The 18668-nt window shown below is 61.3% G+C and overlaps 1 protein-coding gene across 1 annotated transcript in view; it reads right to left on the bottom strand.

The window, feature by feature from the left end:
- Positions 1–229: 229 nt before the first annotated feature.
- RFX2 (regulatory factor X2) overlaps positions 230–18668 on the bottom strand; it is a 35053-nt gene continuing 16614 nt past the window's right edge. The window contains exons 6-17 of the mRNA XM_006170291.3: positions 17568–17749; positions 16096–16215; positions 13087–13202; positions 11461–11579; positions 11171–11283; positions 10527–10681; positions 9430–9527; positions 7581–7730; positions 6727–6935; positions 4819–4972; positions 2190–2232; positions 230–1788 (exon numbers count right to left, since the gene is read on the bottom strand). Of these exons, the coding sequence (XP_006170353.1) occupies positions 1676–1788; positions 2190–2232; positions 4819–4972; positions 6727–6935; positions 7581–7730; positions 9430–9527; positions 10527–10681; positions 11171–11283; positions 11461–11579; positions 13087–13202; positions 16096–16215; positions 17568–17749 (1572 nt within the window). The 3' untranslated portion in view covers positions 230–1675. The remainder of the gene's footprint in view (positions 1789–2189; positions 2233–4818; positions 4973–6726; positions 6936–7580; positions 7731–9429; positions 9528–10526; positions 10682–11170; positions 11284–11460; positions 11580–13086; positions 13203–16095; positions 16216–17567; positions 17750–18668) is intronic.

Below are 18668 nucleotides of genomic sequence, written 5' to 3'. Positions count from 1 at the left end.
ACCACGGCTTTCCCGTCCGGGTTCAAGGGGCCCAAGCAGGGCTGGGCTGGCCTCCGAGGGCAGAGGGGGCTGGAGGGCAGTTGCATTCTCCAGGGCTGTGGTGGGGGTGCCGGTGCAGGGGCTGGAGTGCGGGTGGTGACCCTGAAAACGGGTGCATGGGATGTGTGTTTGGGGCTTCGCTCTTGTTGCCCCTCCTCCTCGTGGACCCTGCAAAGGACCAGACAGAGGCGAAGGCAGAACCCAGTTTGTATTGGTTACCGCGAGCGGGAGAAAAGGCGGGTCGTTACAATCCATGAGCGGCAAGCCGAGCCGGCTCCGGGAGGGGAGCCGTGCGCTCGAAAGGCATCCCTTCGGTCTGATCTTATCTGAGTCTTGAACCGTGAGACCGGACGAGCGCGGTGATCAGGGCGGACTTTGTTTCTAAGGTAAACAATCTGTCTCTCCCCGCCCCCCTGCTTCCCCTGCACCCCGACCCAGGCCGAGGGGCACGCAGACCTCCTGCCTGCCGTGAAGTCCGGGGCTGAAAGGCCACGTGAGTTGGCGTTAGTACCTTCTGCGTGAACGAGAACAAAATATGTGGGACTGAATATACTGCAATATACATTTTCGTAAGAAACCATCTAGTAACAATTAGCACAAAACTACCGGTATAAACGGATTTCCAAAAAGGGAAACTATTGCATTTCATTAGACGGCGCTCCCTGGGCCGGAGGTCTGTCCCTCGTGGCCGTTGCTGTGGGGGCTGAGGGCCATGGCTGCGTCTGCATGGACGTGGATTCGTGGTGTCCGGAGAGGAGCCCTGACTCGGCAGCGGTGAAGACGGGGCTGTGGGGAGGCGGGCGCTCTCTGGTGGCTCATCTGGACGGAGATGTTGACGCTGCAGGAGACACTGGGGCCCCGGCAGCAGCGTGGCTGGAACACGGACCGCCCCACTCTCTCCCTGCAGCCAGTAACTGGGACAGAGCCCCAGGGCCTTCCTGGTGCCGACCAGACTTCCGGTTTTGATTTTTAAGACGCCACCGTGTCCCGGCACGAATGTCCTGTTTCCGCGGAGTGTTTTCTCGGGCTGCAGATCTGTCCGGGGACGAGGCTTTGGCATCCAGAGGTCAGTCGGCTGGGCACGGCCTGGTCTGCAGGGCAGGGGCCCTGGGGCGCAGCGTGGGGACGAGGTGCTCTGCTCTCCTTCCTGAGGGGCCCCAAGGGCGCCCGCGAGCTCTGAGCCTGCCCGAGAGCGGCAGGACAGGTGGGGGGAGGCTGTCCCCTCCCCAGGCTGCCTGGTGTTTTCTCTAAATGCCCGTGAAGACGGGTACCGCTGACAGGAGGGGACCGGCTCTCAGCACAGCCCCTCAGCTCGTACAGGGGTCTGGTCATGGACCTGAGCAGCAGGTGTGCCCGGCACAAGGCGGCGAGGGGCTGGGCAGGTACCCAGGTGCACAGCCCGGTGGACAGCCTGGCAGAGGCAGCCCCGAAGGAACTCCTATAGCTTTAACAACCATCCTCCTTTTTGAAGCAACAGTATCTGGTGCTTTCAGGGAGCGCCGACCCGGGACCCCAGAGGGTCACGTAAACATCACGTCATCTAAGAGGCACTAAGGCGGTGGGGCCGGCGAAGGCCAGGTTCCCAGGGCGGCCGGGCGCCATCTTCCGGGACCTCGCGGAAGGCGCCCGCCAGGTGCTAGATGTCCTGCAGGGAGTGGCCGGGGTCGCTGCGCTCACGCTTCACCAGGGGCTCGCCCAGGCTGCGCGCTTCTGGGTCAGCCTCGCCGCCTTGCCCATCACCGATGTCACCTGCAGGCCCGGGGTCGGGAGGAAGGGCATGGGAGGGACACAGACGTGTATATTCAGTCACACGGGCTGGGACAGGTGCAGGGCGGGTGGTGGAGGGGGACGGAGGCCTGGGACACCTGCCTCGGCCTCTGCTCTGGGCTAACCCGCCCTCCCTGGCCCGCCTGGTCACCTGTAAGTGTCGCCAAGCTGGGCGATGCCCAGGGAGCCTTCCGACCCGTGACCTCCCTTGCCTAGCACCCACTGGTCTGGGACGTTCCTCGCTGGAGGGGCAGAGCCACTCCTCTGAGCCCGCCCACCGGGACCAGCCTGCAGGGGTGTGGCTGGACCCCATCCCGAGCGTGGCTCCCCGATGTCCTCCCGACTCGCAGGAGGTGGGGCGTCTGGGCCAAGGCTACACCCACCTTTGTCGAGCAGGGTCAGCGACAGGGAGGCAAGATCGTTGAACTGGAAGAAAAGCCCAGAGTCAGCGGCATCCCCAGAGGGGTGACAGTCACTCCTCAGGGGTCCTGAGGAATGTCCCAAGGAATGTGGCCCAAACAGCACCTTAAGCAACAGCCTCCATTCACTGAGAAAATGGGTTTTGTCTCTCTTTTTTTTTTTCCTTTCCTGCGAGCAGGAGCGACAGAGAGAGGCAGATATGGCAGAGGGAAAGCGAGAACTCACCCCCAGGGGGCCTGGTCACACCACAGTCCCTTCTCGTCTCCTCTCGGGATTTTGGGCACACAAGCACACGTGCCCAGTGCGTTTTTCAGGTTGCCGGGTCAGGACTCAGACCTCAGCCACCATGCCATCTGCTGGCCCAGGCTCCACATTTTATAAGCCGCTGGGCTTCTGCCAGGAGAGGGGGATCTGGTGCTGCCAGGTGTGTGGACAGGTCCCCTCTGCCACTTTCCAGGCTGCACCTGGGGGCTGTGGGAGGGTGGAGGGGGCACTGATGGCTTGGCCTGCCAGGATGGGGGTCACCAAGATCCCCTGGGCTGTGAGCAGTGGCAGGGAGGGGGGCAGACTGAGCTGTCTCTCTCCTGGGGTCCCCAGGTCCCCACTGGTGCCTGGTGCCCAGTGCCCAGGCCAACACGCAGAGCAGAACGCACCATCCCACAGCTCCGGGGCGCGCTGCGGTGGCCTCCGGGTGATGGGAGAGCGGGAGGGGCCCACCGCCCGCGGGGTTACTGGGCGCTGAGAGCGCTACGACTCGTTTTGTTCCTCAAAACCACCTCACAGGCTGGCGCCACAGCAGTGGGTCCTGCGTGGCCGACTGGAGTTCAAATCCCAGCCCCAGTGGCTTGAAAACCACACGTGTGCACGCGTGCCCCGAATCCTCACAGGACGGGGAAGTGGGGGGACAAAGGACTGGCATGACCCGCCCTAGTGGGGGGCTCCCGCCCTCTCTCCGGCAATCATGCGTGTGCTACAGCAATGCAGTAACAATAGCAAGAAAACCCATGTGACACGGCAGTCCCCTCCTGGGTGTAGACCCAAAGAACGGGAAACAGGCGAGTGGACAAAGACTGCAAGGAACCCTCAAGCAGCCTTGCACGCGACCGCCATACGGGGGAAGTGACCTGGCCGCCCGCTGACGGCCGATGGATTTATCACACCTGCTTCGTGTGGCCATAGCAGGCCGGTGTGAGGTCTAGCAGGGCTGTGGCCAGTTTGAAATGAAAAAAGGCCTTGGGACCAGCAGTTGGCGTAATGGCTATGTCACTGGACTCCCACGTAGTCGACCGCGGTTCAAGTCCTGGACCCAGGGACTTAAATTCACACCGGGCGCATGTGCATACGTGCCAGAAATCCCGAGAGGAGAACGGAGAAGGGACTGCGGCGTGGCCATCCCTCTTGGAGAGGGTGATTTCTCACTTTGTCTCTCTCTCTGGCAAGTACACGTGCCCTATAGTAAAAATCTCTCAAAAAGGAAAAACAGGAAGGCCTCTAATGAGACACCTCCACCCGACCAAGTTCTGCGTCCTCAGGAGGGCTGTCTTGGGGGGTGGTCAGAGGAGAGACCAGGAGAGGGTATTTGAAGGAATCCGGATCGTTACTCCAGGGACGGCGACGGGCTCGGATGGACTGAGTGAGGGAGGGTGTGCACCTGCCCTCATCCTACATCCATAAACCCCGAGGCTCCGAGGTGAGCTTTCGGAGGCAGCTGGGTGGGGCTCGCTGCCCATCTCCCTGCAGCCGGCTACCCTCCAGCCTCTGCCTCTCCTCTGGTGGATCAGGAGCAGCAGCAGCCAGACCTGGCATGGCCGGTAACACGCCTACGCACCGGAAAACCATGCAGCCATAAGAAGAAAGGCGGGGCCAGCAGGTGGCGTGGTGGGTAAGGTGCTAGGCTCCTACATAGCTGTGCACAGTTCGAGTCCAGGACCCGGTAGCTTAAACTCACGCCGGGCGCGTGTGCGTGCGTGCCCAAGATCCCGAGAGGAGAATGGAGGAGGAGGGATTGTGGCATGGCCATCCCCCCGGGGTGATTTCTCACCTTCCCTTTCACTGTGCCTCCTGGCTACACATGTGCTCAGTGAGACGCCGGACACAGAAGGCCAGGCAGGGTGGGATCCCACAGGCCCACAGGGACAGAGAGGGGGTTCGGAGGTGTAGGGGCTGGGGGAGGGGGACTTCCTTTAGGAATGATGAGAATGTTCTGGAACTAGACAGGGATGACGGTAGCTCGCTGAGACTGTACAAACTGCCAATGAATTGTGCACTTTCAAACGGTAGATTTGGGGGCCACCAGGTGCCATGGTGGTTAAGGCACTGGACTCCCACATGGCTGACCACAGTTTGAATCCCAGACCTGGCGGCTTGCTTTCTCATTTTCTCTCTCCCTCTCTCTCTCTCTCTGGTAAGTGCATGTGTCGTAGAGCAAATTTAAAAATAATAAATTAAAATTCTCGAAAAGGTCAATTTTACGTTATATTGACCAAGATCTCAAGAACCAGGCCCTGGTCCCCGCAGCTGCTGGCCCCCAGCCCGGCCTCCGCTCTACCCGGAGCGCACGCGCCCACACCCTCCCTCCAGGAAGGCCCTCACCTCGCCCATGACGGCGATGGGCGTCTCGCCGGTGGCCTGGGCCACGCGGTGCTCCACCAGGTAGAACATGTACTCGTCGTAGAGCAGGCGGATGAGGTGGAAGGAGCCGAAGCTGGCGGCGCTGCGCAGGGTCAGGTCGCGGATCACCATGGAGCTGGGCGGTGGCAGAAGGGGGCTTTCAGCGAGGACGCCGGGCCACGTGGTCCTTAGAACCGCGGCTGCCGCAGAGGCCACCCTCAGTGCCACGTGATGGACGGGGCTGCCCTGAGGACCACCGGGGTGAGGGAGACGGCCCGCGCTCTGCAGAGACTTGCTTGGGAACAAAGACGGCTGTTCCCAGCCCGCGTCCTCACCAACCTTGTGCAGCCCCAGCCAGAGCGCGGCCTAGAGCTGGTGACCATCTCCCTAAATGCAGGCACCCGCCTGCCCCATGTCCTTCAACCCCCCCCAGCCTCAGCCTGGGGCTTGAGAAGCCCAGAAACAGGACGGCCCTCCAGGGGGCGCTAGTGCCTTCGTGGAGGTGGGGCTGGCCGGGCGCCCCAGAACCGGGGGCTCCAGTCTCTGCGCAGAAGAGCCCAGAGTGGTTTGCATGTTTTTTATAAATAGCTGAAAACAAAATCGAAATAATTAGAGGGCTGGCTCTGTTGCCTGGTGGTTAAGACAGTGGCTCCCACGTGGCCAGCTCCATGGTTCGAGTCCTGGTCCCGGAGCCTTGAGATACATGCCAGGCACGTGTGTGTGCGCATGCGCCCAAAATCCCAAAAGGAGGGAGAAAAGGAGGAGAAGGGACTGTGACGTGACCTTTTCCCAAAGGGGTGTTCTCGCCTTTCTTTCTGTCTCTCTCTCTCTCTCTCTGGTGAGTGCATGTGCTCTCTAGCAAAAAAAGAATTATATTTCATGAATCTTTCAAATGATGTGAATTTCACACGTAAGCACCTTCTTTAAAAACTTCCTTTTTTTCTTTTTAAAGAATTATTTAACTTTATTTATTATTACTATTTAATTTGACCAGAGAGAAACAGAGAGAGACGAGGCGTGTGAAAAACCAAGCCCCCAGGTCCAGGACTCAAACCGTGGTTGGCCATGCAGGAGTCCAGCACCTTAACCACCATGAGTGAGGCAGACAGAGAAAGAAGCACGTCCATGCCTCTGTCGGTGCTGCAATCCGCCCCCAGCCTCGGCCGGCCCCGGGCCACGGGCGCACATGTGCCACACTCGGGGGTCTCCTTCCTGGCGAGCCTGCCCTGCAGCATACCACGTTCCCCACGGAGATACCCTGGGTCTGAAAGCTCCACTGACGCCCAAGATAACCCCGGCCGGGGAGGACAGGCAGTCAGGAGGCTGCTCACGCTGGGATAGCCACCAGCCATCCCTTGCGGCTGTGCCACCAGAGACCCCGGCCCGAAGGCTGCTCGCGCACTCCTGGGCCTCCCTGGCCTGCTGCTGTGCCTTGGCCGCCTGTCCGAACTGACGGGCCCTGGCAGAGGTCTCAAACCTCCATCTCATCTCCCAAGAGCTCCCAGGGCTCTCCTGTCGCCTTGTCCACGTGTCTCTCTGCCCTTTCAACCTCCTGCTGCCGCACATTTTTCTAAAGGTCCCCAGGCACCAGGGGTAAGCTGCAGGCCTTCTAGGTCCCCAGGACCAGGGCCACAGGCAGGGCTTCGGTGAGCCTGCCCTCCCCAGGTGCGGAGTGCGGGGCAGGACCCACCTGTAGAAGGACCAGGGCTCTCCTGTCGCCTTGTCCACGTGTCTCTCTGCCCTTTCAACCTCCTGCTGCCGCACATTTTTCTAAAGGTCCCCAGGCACCAGGGGTAAGCTGCAGGCCTTCTAGGTCCCCAGGACCAGGGCCACAGGCAGGGCTTCGGTGAGCCTGCCCTCCCCAGGTGCGGAGTGCGGGGCAGGACCCACCTGTAGAAGGACCACTTGAGCAGGAACTGGTGGGCGGCCTTGGGGAAGCTGGGGCTGCCGGCGTGCTGCTCCAGGACCCGGGTGACCACGCTGTCTAGCCAGCGGGCCCACTGGTCCAGCGAGCTCTGCTGCTGCAGCGTCAGCTTGAAGTCCTGCTCCAGGCGCTGCACCACGCTCTCCTCGCACTGGCACACCCACGAGGCTTGCTCCTGCGGCAGGCCGGGCCTCAGCCGCTGTGTCCCCGCAGCGCGGCGCCACCCCGGGGCCACCCCGCTCTGAGCACGCGCACCGCAGGGGCAGGCTGCGCCGGCGCCTCCGCCTCCTCACCTGGGCCTTGGCGGATGGCGAGCCGAGCAGGGCAGAGGGCGGGCGAGGCGGGGAGGGAGCCCACTCTGCACCTGGTCTCATATCACACCTGTCTCAGCGTCTACGTGTGAGCGGCCCCTCCCCCAAACGTACGTGCGTGCGTGTGCGTGTGCGCGCGTGTGTCTACTTAGTGGGCAAACGGGCTGGGACGGGATGAAAGCGTCCGCCGGGGCAATGGCTGCTGCCCGCCGTGGGTCTGCCGTTCTCAAGCACGGACGAGGCCATGGAAACGGCCACCGGAGGGACACTTGCAAGGAAGAGGCCCTGAGGCGTGGGGACCGCCTGAGATCGCGGGCGGAGAGACCGCGGGGCGAGCGCGGCGGGGCGCTCCGGGGGCCTCTGACCTGGGTCCTGTTTCGGGGCGGGCTTTGCTGCCGGCTCAGCGGTGGGTTTGCGGGGCTTCCTAGGCCAGCGGGGTCCCGCAGACGGCCCTGTCCTGTAGCTCAGGGCCCCGTCCTGGGCCTGCGGACGGCGCCTGGGAGACCCACCTGCACGTTGGCGAAGTCCACGCGGTTGAGGTCGCTGAGCATCTGGTTGATCTGGGACGTGTTCTGGAGCACCGCGCGGGCCGCCTGCGCCAGGTGATTCAGCGACGTGTACCTCCGCAGAGTCTGCGCAAAGGCGCTGACCACGCCCACCTGCCCGGAGAGGGCGGAGCCGGTCAGCCGCACCTGCGGGCCTGGGGGGAGGGGGGGGAGCACCCGGACAGCTTCTGCTCTGCTCCGCTCCTTGCAGGGGTGCGTGGTGACAGGGACAGGGAGGAGGCGGCAGGGGAAGGGCCCGGGCAGTAAGATGAGGACTAAGAGCTAGCGAGGGCGTCACGGGCCTCTCTCACAGATGCTCTGCGACCTAACGCGCTGGCCAGTTAGAATTTAGCAGCTGGGCTCAGATCCCACTTCCAGAGCCCTCTAGCTCTCGGCTGTAGCTGTCGAAAATACAGATTCCTCAACTTGCATTTCCATCAAAAGAGGAACAGATAAAGAAAATGTGGTCTTGGGGTCAGCAGGTGGTATACCGGGTAAGGCACTCTCACATGTCACCAGCGGTTCAAGTCCCGGACCCGGTGACATGAAACTCACGCCAGGTGCGTGTGCATGCCTGCCCCAAATCCCAGGATGGGAATGGAGGAGAAGGGATTGCGGCGTGGCCATCCCCACTGAGGGGTGATTTCTCGCTTTCTGTCTGTCTCTCCACTGAGCGCACACGCCCTACAGCAAAAAGCTCTCAAAAGAAGAAATGTGGTGTGTACGAGGAGCCTTTGTAAAAGACCATGGAAATGTGTGTTGTGAAAAAATACGAGTGGATTTCAACATTTTTGTACCAAAATAAACTTTTCCCCAATGCTTTAAACATGCCTGCGTGCATGGTGGGGTGGGAGGGACTCTGGCCCTCATCTGTCTTCAGCAGCTCTGTTTTTTTCTTTTTGCTATAGGGTATGTGCACTCACCAGAGAGAGACAGAGAGACAGAAAGCGAGAAATCACCCCCCGGGGGAAATGGTCATGCCAAAATCCCTCTCCTCCATTCTCCTCTCAAGATCTGGGGCACGCACGCACACGCTACCGGCATGAGTTTCAAACTGCCGGATCTGGGGCTCCTGGGACTCGAACCGCTGTCAACTATGTGGGAGTCCAGCGAGGCAACCATTACACCATCTGTTGGAGAAGGGATTATGGCATGGCCATCCCTCCTGGGCGGTGATTTCTCACTTTCTGCCTCTCTGGCAAGCGCACACGCCCTATGGTAAAAATCCTCTCCAAAGAAAGAAAGAGAGAAGTACTCATAAGGGGCCGCTGGCCTGACAGTTCAGGTGGCTGGAGCCCACGTCGTCCACTATGTGTTCGAGTCCCAGCCCTGGAGGCTTGTAAATCATACCAGGCCTGTGTGTGTGCCCAAAATCCGCAGAGGAGAATGGAGAAGGTGCTTTCTCACTTTCTCTCTCCCCACCCCACCCCACCAGAGCATAGTGTGGGGGGGTTATTCATGAGAAGGACAGGCATTCTCTTTCCCACAACGGACAGTTTAAGTTCTGAAGGCTACAGTAACAAGTGTAAGGGCAAGGAGGTCAAAGTGCCCTCCTGAGATGAGCACAGAAACAGCCACCTGCCCTCAATCGCCGGCTAGTGCCACCTCTGTCGCCCCCTCCCTCTGGCACCTGTTCTGCACACTGGCCTCCTGGGGCCCGAAGGGACCGGCTCCCTCACGGAACACTCCACACTCCACAGCACAGCGGTGCTCCCTGGGCAGGGGAGGAGGCCCCCCACCAGCTCCAGCCTCCCTCCCCCGCAGCAGGCCTGCACCGGGGGGGGCCTGGCCAGGGGCCCTCCCCTGTGGTTACCTTGGTCTGGATGACCTGCCGCGGGAAGTCGCTCATGGCATTGGTCAGCCAGCCTTCCAAGCTCTTGGCGAAATTGCGGATTGCCTGTGTCAAGGTGCCTGCGGGACCCACCACGACACACTCTTAGAAAGGCGGTGCCTGCCTCCAGTCAGCACGAGGGGACAGAGTCATCGCCCGCGGGAGGAAGACAGCGGCACCCAGGAAAACGCCACGCAGACAGGCGAGAGCAGGAGCGGGACACTGAGAATGGGGGACACTGGAAGGGGCTCCCGGGAGGGCGGGGGTGCCCAGGACAGTGTGTCTCCACCCACCAACCCTGACAGTGGCTCTCACTGAGGGATCTCCCTCCCTGGGACCTGAGCGAGGTCTGAGGACATCTGTGGTTGTCACCACTGGGGGGCTCCTGGCTTGGAGCGGGGCCGCTGCTCAGCCCCTGCAGTGCCCAGGACGTCCCACAGAGGGCAGTCTGCTCCAGTGTCCACAGCGCCCAGAGCAACCCCAGAACACACACGTGTGTACGAATGTCCTGCCGAACATGGGCAGGGCCTGGGCTCCAGCCCCGGGCCGGGGTAGGCTGGGCGGGCTGCGGCTGGGCGTGGAGCGGAGCATGAGGGGCCTGTTGGGGCAGCGGCCCCTCTGAGTATCTCTCATGGAAAAACAAAACAACAAATAAAAGAAACCAGGAGAAATGAGCAGGCCACGGGCCGCTGAGCGCTGCGCCTGCTATGGGACCGGAGGGCACGAGTCCCAGCGGTCCGCAGCTGCAGCTGGGCCCAGGGTAGTGGCGAGGGCGTGGCTGTAGGATAAGGGGCGTGGCTGTAGGATAAGGGGCGTGACAGGATAAGGGCGTGGCTGGGGAAGGGGCGTGGCGCGGCGGGACCAGGAGAAATGAGCAGGCCACGGGCCGCTGAGCGCTGCGCCTGCTATGGGACCGGAGGGCACGAGTCCCAGCGGTCCGCAGCTGCAGCTGGGCCCAGGGTAGTGGCGAGGGCGTGGCTGTAGGATAAGGGGCGTGGCTGTAGGATAAGGGGCGTGACAGGATAAGGGCGTGGCTGGGGAAGGGGCGTGGCGCGGCGTGCGGGGCGGGGCCTGCTCACTCGGCACCGGCCGCAGCACGTCCGGGATGAGGATCTCCACCAGCGCCTGGTACAGGATGTGGTCGCAGCTCCGCATCCACTTGAGGATGGGGTCGTATTTACACAGCGTGATGAGCTTGTCCTTGGGGAGGACGGCGCCCTCGGGCTCCTCCTCACTGCGGGCGGGAAGGGGCGTGGCTGGGCTGTGGCTCAAGGGCTGGCCCTGCCTGGGTGCCCACGGGGCGGGCGAGGCAGCAGGAGCGGCCCAGGTCGTGCACCGGGAACGATGGGCCTGCACGCCCACCGCGGGAGGGCTGCACGCTGCCCGCTTCCTTCCCGGACCCTGCACCGGCCCCCGCGCGTCCAGTCTCTGTTGCACCCACTGATGGCGCTGTCCCCTCTGCCGCCCTGCCTCACTGCCGCTAGGAGCTGAGGTCCCCTCTGCTTGGGATCGCGTGATCCTCACATTAGAAAAGGGGCCATGGGCAGGCGATCTAAACTACAAACCAACAGGGCGGATTCTAAAAACCTCGTGGACACAGAAAGACGCCTCGGCCCCAGGGCCCCAGTTCCCCAGGCTGATGCTTTTGTCTGTGGGTGGCCTGGGGCCCCAGCAGGTTAAATGGGGGCCTGGGTGAGGTCTCTCAGGTGCACGAGGGGCTCACCTGGCAGGTAGAGAGGGCGAGCCGTCACTGGAGGAGGCTTTCGCATTCCAGAAGGACAGCCACAGCTTCTCGATGTAGTGAAACTGGAGGTTCATGACCACGTCTAAGGTTGCCTGGGAGTGAAAACGACTGGTGAGACGCCAGGCGTGCACCGCCCTGTCCTCAGGCCACACCACGCAAGCTGCCGGGACACGGCTGCAGGGAGTTCTGGAAACCCCGAGGCCAGGTGGGAGGAGAAGGGGTGGACAGAGAGGGACGGGTGGAGGGCCCGCTTGGAGGAGGGCGGTCACCTCGCAGTGCCGTCTGTACACCAGCTGCAAGGCTTTGATGTCGTGCAGCGTGACACTCTCCTGCAGGAGGATGCCACCCAGGTCGGGCGCCGGGAACTCCGGGAAGACGTGGGAGACATCTGGGAGGAACAGGGCCTGTGAGAAACGGGGACGCCCCCGTGCAGGGGCACGTGCAGACCGACAGCCCTGGGAGCACGCTTGCTCTCAATGTGGCCGCACAGCTTCTGAAAATTTCCTTTTTTTTGGTTTCTGCCAGGACGGTGGAGCCAGTGGGCACCCATGGCAGCACCTGGGCAGCACATCTGGGGAAGAGGCCCACAGCTGCCCCGCAGTGAGTCCTGGAAATGGGCCTGACGCTATGTCAGTCTTCCCAAGGCGACAACCCGGAAGGTTCTGTCTGGGTTCAAAACACTAAGCAAGGGGCCAGCAGGTGGCGTGGTAGTTAAGGCGTTGGAATCCCACATGGTCAACCGCGCGTTCCGGACCAGTGGCTTGAAAATTATGCCAGGAGCCTGTGCGTGCGTGCCCAAGATCCTGAGAGGAGAATGGAGGAGAAGGGATTGCGGCGTGGCCATCCCCCCTGGGAGGTGATTTCTCGCTTTCTGTCTCTCTCTGTCTCTCTGGTGAACACACGCGCCCTATAACTAAAATCTCTCCAAAACAAAAACTCAAGAAAATGGCGTACCAGCCACTGAGCACCTCGGTCCATGTGAATGCCAGGGAGCCTGCCCTGCATGGCCCTCAGGGCAGAGGGTGAAGCTCGAAGCTCCTGAGCTGGGGAACCGGAGCTCCCGGCACCCAGGAAGACCCAGGGTGGTGGCCAGACCCCGCTGCTCACCAGCTGACAATCTTGCAAGACAGCACGCGCCCACTGCTCTCCCTGACGGTCACGCCTACTTTGCTTTCTTTGGCATGTGCTCATTCTAAAGTTCAGGGATGTCAGCAAGGTATACCTACAACTCTTTTTTTTTTTTTTTTTTTTTTGAGAGGTTTTTGCTATAGGCCATGTGTGCTTGCCAGAAAGACAGAGAGAGACAGAGAGACAACGAGAAATCACCCCCCAGCGAGATGGCCACGCCGCAATCCCTTCTCCTCCATTCTCCTCTCGGGATCTTAGGCACGCACGCACACGCGCCCGGCGTGAGTCTGGGATGCGAACCGCGGTCGACTACGTGGGAGTCCAGCGACATAGCCATCAGGCTAACTGCTGGCCCGTCTTTTAAGTTAATTTGCTAGACGGCATGTGATTTCGCTGAAGAGATGGAGAGAATGCAGGGACTGGGACGGCACCCCGGGGAGGCCACGCCGCAGTCCCTTCTCCACCACGCCTCCTCTCAGGGCCTTGGGCATGCACACTCACGCACCCAGTGTGTTTTCAGCTCAAACCACGAAGTCAGCCGCATTGGGTCCCGACGCTCAACCACCGTGCCCGCTGGCTGACTGGGTATCTAGAACTTTCTATCTAAGTGAAAAGCTATTGTACAGGAAAGCTGTTGAGAACACCTGTGTTAAACGCTGCTGGTGTGGACGCGGCCATGCAGCCCGAGAGCCACCTGGGCTGGGGCTTCCAGGCAGGCCCCGCGTGGGGACAGGGGTATGTGGGTCGGGCAAGTGGGCGCCTCTCACCTATGTACTGTTGGTGGTGCTGACTCTGCACAGCCATGGCCTGCTCGGGCGTGCTGTGTAGGCTGCTGTGGGAGCTGCTGTCCCCAAGGCTGTCCGTCTTCTGGGCTGGCCGGTACCTGGGCAGGGGACACGCATGCCACCAGGAGGCTCCGCGGCAGGGGGCTGGGTAGGGCTCAGTGTGGGGGCGTGTCTGCCTATCATTTCTAAAAGTTGTGGCCAACGACACACAGCACAGCACTGGCCATGTCAGCGATCTGGAGCACAGCCTGGGCAGTAGCCGTCCCCACGGCCGCGCGGACATCCCCCGTCCGTCTGCAGAGCTTGGTCTCCCAACTGAAGCTGTCCCCGTGAAGCACGCACTCCCCCACCCCCCAGTCCCTCCTGTCTGTGGGCGTGACCGCCCTGGGGCCCTCCTGTGGGGGTCACGGGATCTGTCTTTCCACGCCTGCTGTCCCTCGGCTCGTCTTTGCTGGGGCAGGCGTGGGGATCCACCCGCCCACCCACCACGCATGCTCGGGGGACCTGCACGCACAGCCTTCCCCGACACTGACGCTCTTTCCAAGGGTCACATGCGTCTCACTACCGCGCCGTGTCCGAGGAGGGCCTGGGAACAGTGGACCGCAGGCTGACACCCCGAGGGAGGGGATCCCCAGCCATCCATTCCTCCAGCCCCCAGGGCAGAGAAGATGTGGTCAGCCAAGGCCAGGCTCAGGGCAGGTCACGGCGTCAGACACACAGGCTCGGGTGTGGCTCCACACGCCCGGCCGGGGGGGGGCCCCGCCACTGCAAACCACACAGGCCTGTCCCCGACACGCGTGCAGCTGCTCCTGGAAGGATGCGCTGCCTGGAGCACAGACCTGTGGGTGCTGGCCAAGGGCCACAGCGGGACGACGGCTGTGGGGGCCGTGTCTGCAGACGGGGTTCGGGGTGGGCTGCTGGGCCCCGCGCTCCTACCTCAGCCTCCCGAGTTGCGGACTAACGCTGCCATCACGCCTGACCTGCCAGCTGGACTGCGAGTCAGACCCTGGCCCCGTGGTGGGGGGGGGGTCTGGGTCGCGCCGATTTGGAAGCCCACTCCGAGCCAGGGCCTGGCATGGAGACGCCGCAGGGAGGGGCAGGCGACGCGCCGAAGCTGGGGCGCGTGGTTAGTGGGGGGAAGGGGCACTGGGAGGGTGCCAGGGAGGTGAGACTCCAGAGGGTCCGGAACCAGGGCTGGGGGCCAACTGTGACCTGTGGGCCCCTTTTACTCATTGCCAGAGGTCATGTGTGCTTGCTGGAGACAGAGCACCCCAGCAGGGTGAGGTCACGCCGCCATCCCTTCTCCTCCATCCCTCCGCCATTCCGGGATTTGGGGCACCCACGTGTCTCGTGCGTTTTTGAAGCTGCCGGGGCCAGGCCTCAAAACGCGAGGTTACGGGCCCGTAGGCTGTTTCTGTCGCTTGGTTTTGCAGTTTTATTGGCTCACGACCACGCCCATCCCGCATGGGCTCCTGTATGGGGCTGGTTCTGCAACCCTGTGGCAGACGCGGGCGGGGCTGCAGAGGCTAAGCATTCGCTCTCTGCCTCTGCACAGAAAGAGCTTGCCCACTCCTGATGAGGAAATGGGGCTGGCAGGTGGCATAGTAGTTAAGGTGTTGGACTCCCGCGTGGCTGACAAAAGATCGGGTCCCGGACCTGGTGCCTTGCTTTTTCATTTTCCCCTTTTTCTCTCTAGACAAATTAAATAATAATAATAATAATAATAATTCTTAAAAAAAAAGGGGGGGGGAGCTGGCAGGGGGCATGGCACTAGACTCCCACATGGCTGACCATGGTTCGAGTCCCAGACCTGGAAGCTTGCTCTCCCACTTCTCCTTTTTCTTTCTGGTCAAGTTAAAAAATAATAATGTTACATAAAATAAAATAACTCTTTTTCAAAAATTAAATAAGAACATAACATTTCAATAGTTCTTAAATAAAAGAGGAGGAAGTGTGTGAGGGACGGACAGAGAGCACACCCCAGGAAACGAGCAGGCCTTTCCGGCCGCGGGATGAGCGGCAGGAGGCAGCAGCGACGGAGGGCACCGGCTTCTTCCTCACAGGGTTTTGAGCTACTGCTCGCGTTATTTTTGCTGTCGCCGTTTTCCCTAAACTTTAAAAAGTAAAGAACCGTGGCCGGCCCTGCGGCCTGGAAGTTAAGGGAGCCGGATCCCGCATGGCTGGCCCTGGTGCAAATCCTGACCCCAGTGGCCTCAAAACCACACTGGGCACACGTGTGTGCAAACGTGTTCAAAATCCTGACAGGACGGAGCGGTGGAGAAGGGACTGCGGCGTGACCACACCCCACGGGGCTGCTTTCTCCTCCTCTGTCTCTCTGGTAAGTGTACATGCTCTGGCAAAATTGCAAACAACAAAACCGGTGATTCTAACTCTGTGACATTCTGGACAAAGCACAAAACGTGGGGACGGCGAGAGGTCTGTGATGCCTGTGATGCAGGGGCGGCATGAGCGGCCAGACAGGGCAGTCAGGCCAGGACGCTCCCTGCGAGACCGGGGAGGGTGTGCCAGGCCCTCGTCCACAGCCGCAGGGCGCCAGACCAGAGGGAACCCTGGTGTAGCCCAGCACCTCCGGGGGACCACGCCCCGTCCGTGCAGCTCCGTCTGCTGTAAGGAAAGCGCCCTCCGTGGGGTGTCAGAGGGGAGGATGACGCCCAGGACGCGTTATCTGGAAACTGCCTGTGCTTCCACTTAACTGTGCTGTGGAGCAGAGCTGCTCTAGAAAGAGTCTACCTTTAAACACATAAAAAGTGAAGCTTGACCATCGCCGCCAGCGGAATGGGGCCCTAACCCACTCCGGGGCCCCTCCCCAGCCTCCCTGCACCCTGAGTGGACGCCGGTAGCTGGTGGTCTGCGGCCCTGGGTCTCTGGCTGTGTCTGTCTGTCTGGGAAGCTCCGCCCCCACGTGCTCCTAGGGCAGCCCGCCCCCCCCCCAGGGGCCCCCCCCCCCCCCCCCCAGGGCGGGCCACCCACCTGGGCTTCTGGTGGAGGGGCTGCTGCCGCATGGCCATGTACTGCGTGTCCTCCTGCAGCCGGTTCAGCGGCGAGTCAGGCTTCAGGCGGATCCCGTAGTAGTGGTACTTGGAGTTGCCCCTGGAAACCGAGCACGCCAGGGTCCGTGCTTGCGGCAGATGCCGGACCACGTGGGACCCTGCGCTGGCCCTTGGCTTGGGCCCGTCTGGCTCAGCGGTCCCGGGCGGTGTGGGAAACGCCCCCGGGGAGACTGCGCCCTGCGCCCCCTTCGGGGACAGTCCCGCTCCCGCTCACAGCACGCAGCGAAGGTGCTGAGAAGCCCCGGCTGGACCCCCTTGTTACTCAGCAGCTCCTCGGCCCCTTCAGCGGCTAGATAGCCCGGGTTATAGAACAGTGCGGCCAGGGGATGGCCACTTTAGCTCCTTATGGGAGAGTAATGACGGCAGAGCTTCAATGGCTACGTTTGGAGAACAGGCTGGGGGGCCGGCAGGTGGCCTGGTGGTTAGGGTGCTGGACTCTCAGGTGGCCGACTGTGGTTCGAGCCCCAGACCTGGTGGCTTGCTTCCTCACTTGCCCCCCCCCCCTGTCTGGTTAAATTAAAGAATAGTAACACTGATGGGGACCAGTGGATGGTATAATGGTTACGTCACTGGACTCCCATGTAGTTGACCACGGTTTGAGTCCCGGACCCAGCAGCTTAAAATTCACACCAGGCGTGTGTGCATGCGTGCCCAAAATCCCAAGAGGAGAATGGAGGAGAAGGGATTGCGGCATGGCCACCCCTCCCCCCGGGGTGTGTGATTTCTGTCTCTCTGTCTTGCTTTTTCTCTCTGTCTCTCTGGCAAGTGCATGCACCTCATAGCAAAAATCTCTCCCCCTCAAAAAATAACGTGATGAATAAAATGGAATAATTCTTTTTTTTTTTTTTTTTTTTTTAAGAAAAGACTTGGTAGCTTGAGCATCCCTAATCCAAAAATACAAAATCCGAAATGCTCCCAAATCCGAAACTTTCTGAGTGCCAGTATGATGCCGCAGGTGGGAAAGCCCACCCCTGAGGTCATGGGACGGGTGGCGGTCGAAACGTCACTGAACAAGAATACTGTAAAAACGACCTGCAGGCGACGTGGGGGGGGTGACGCACGAGTGAATGGCAAGGCGTGGGTCTGCCCCCAAGCTAGCCCTGCATGCGTGTGCAGCTAATTCCGGGATCTGAACACAAGTCTCAAACCCCAAAGACCTACAGAGGTCCTGGGCGTTTTGGATCAGGGACGCTCAACTTGCACCGTGGGACATTCCAAGGGCAGAAAGAAAAACAAAGTGAGCCCCCGCGTCCCAGCGTGGGACCTGCGGGAGAGGTGACCTGGCTCCCCCAGGAGGACTGTGACGGGACACCCGGCAGTGGGAGGAGCCCCCCCATTTCCCGAAGCTCGGTGTGCGGGGTGGGGCGTCAGACACGGGGTGCCCGTACCCACCTGGTCCCCAGCCGCCGGGTCCGCAGGCCCATGAACACGGAGCGGATCAGCTTCCCGAAGGAGGCGGCGTTCACGGGGTCCACCTTGTGCTCCTGGCAGTGCCGCAGGTAGTGATTGTACAGGGAGCTGCGGGGCAGGCTCACACCCTCCGCCGTCTCGTAGTTATCTAACAGCCACTGCAGCTGGCGGGGACAGACACGGGCCGTCAGACGCCAGCGGGCCCCACCTGGCGCTCCGAGGCGTGCTCGCTAAGCAGGTGGCTCAGCGCCCGGCTTCACTCATTCGCGCGGCCCTTCCACTTTCAGCCCGGCGTCCCGGCTCCTTGACTTATTTTATGGAAATCTGCGTGTGCTCGCAACCTACCGGGTTCTGTCTTCACCGTCACGGAGAGGCGCACGCCACCCGCCCTTGAAACAGCGCGGCTCCGACGCTGCGGGGCGTGCAGGGAGAGGACAGAGGGCCCGCGGGGATGACGAACACCACACCAGGGGACCCACGGGGACTGAAATCCCCGGCGAGAAAAGGACCCGTGGGAACTTACAGGGGATGCACATACTCACGTGCAAAGTCTTTTTTTTTTTTTAATTTTTAAAAATAATTATTCATTTAATTTTATTCTTCTTCAATTTGGCCAGAGAGAGAGAGAGAGAGAGAACAAGTTGCCAGGTCCAGGAATCAAACCATGGTCGACCATGTGGGAGTCCAGCGCCCCAGCCGCCATGCCACCTGCCAGCCCATTGTTTTTCTGTTTTGGTACAGGCGTGTGCACTCACCAGAGAGAGATGGAGCGGGAGACTGAGGAATGAACACCTACAATCCCTTCTCTTCCATTTTTCTCTCTGGATTTTGGGCACACGCACATGCACCTGGCATGTTTGTCAAACCACCGGGTCCCGGAATTGAACCGTGGTTACCCATGTGGGATCCAGGTGCCTTAGCCTCCGCGCCACCTGCTGGCCCGGCGTGCAAAGTTTTGTGCTCTAAGTCCGACCAAAGCCTGCAGAGCTGTGCCCCGAGAGGTCACCGTGAGGCCTGCACAGAGGCCGGAACGGAGGGCGCTGGAGGACGGGGCGCTCCCTGACTCTGAGCCACACCTCCCGC

The sequence above is a fragment of the Tupaia chinensis genome, unplaced genomic scaffold (genome assembly GCF_000334495.1).
Source record: "Tupaia chinensis unplaced genomic scaffold, TupChi_1.0 Scaffold148210_1, whole genome shotgun sequence".
Lineage (NCBI taxonomy): Eukaryota > Metazoa > Chordata > Mammalia > Scandentia > Tupaiidae > Tupaia > Tupaia belangeri.
Note: the sequence above shows the minus strand (reverse complement) of the source record. Positions and strands in the feature narration are given on the sequence as shown.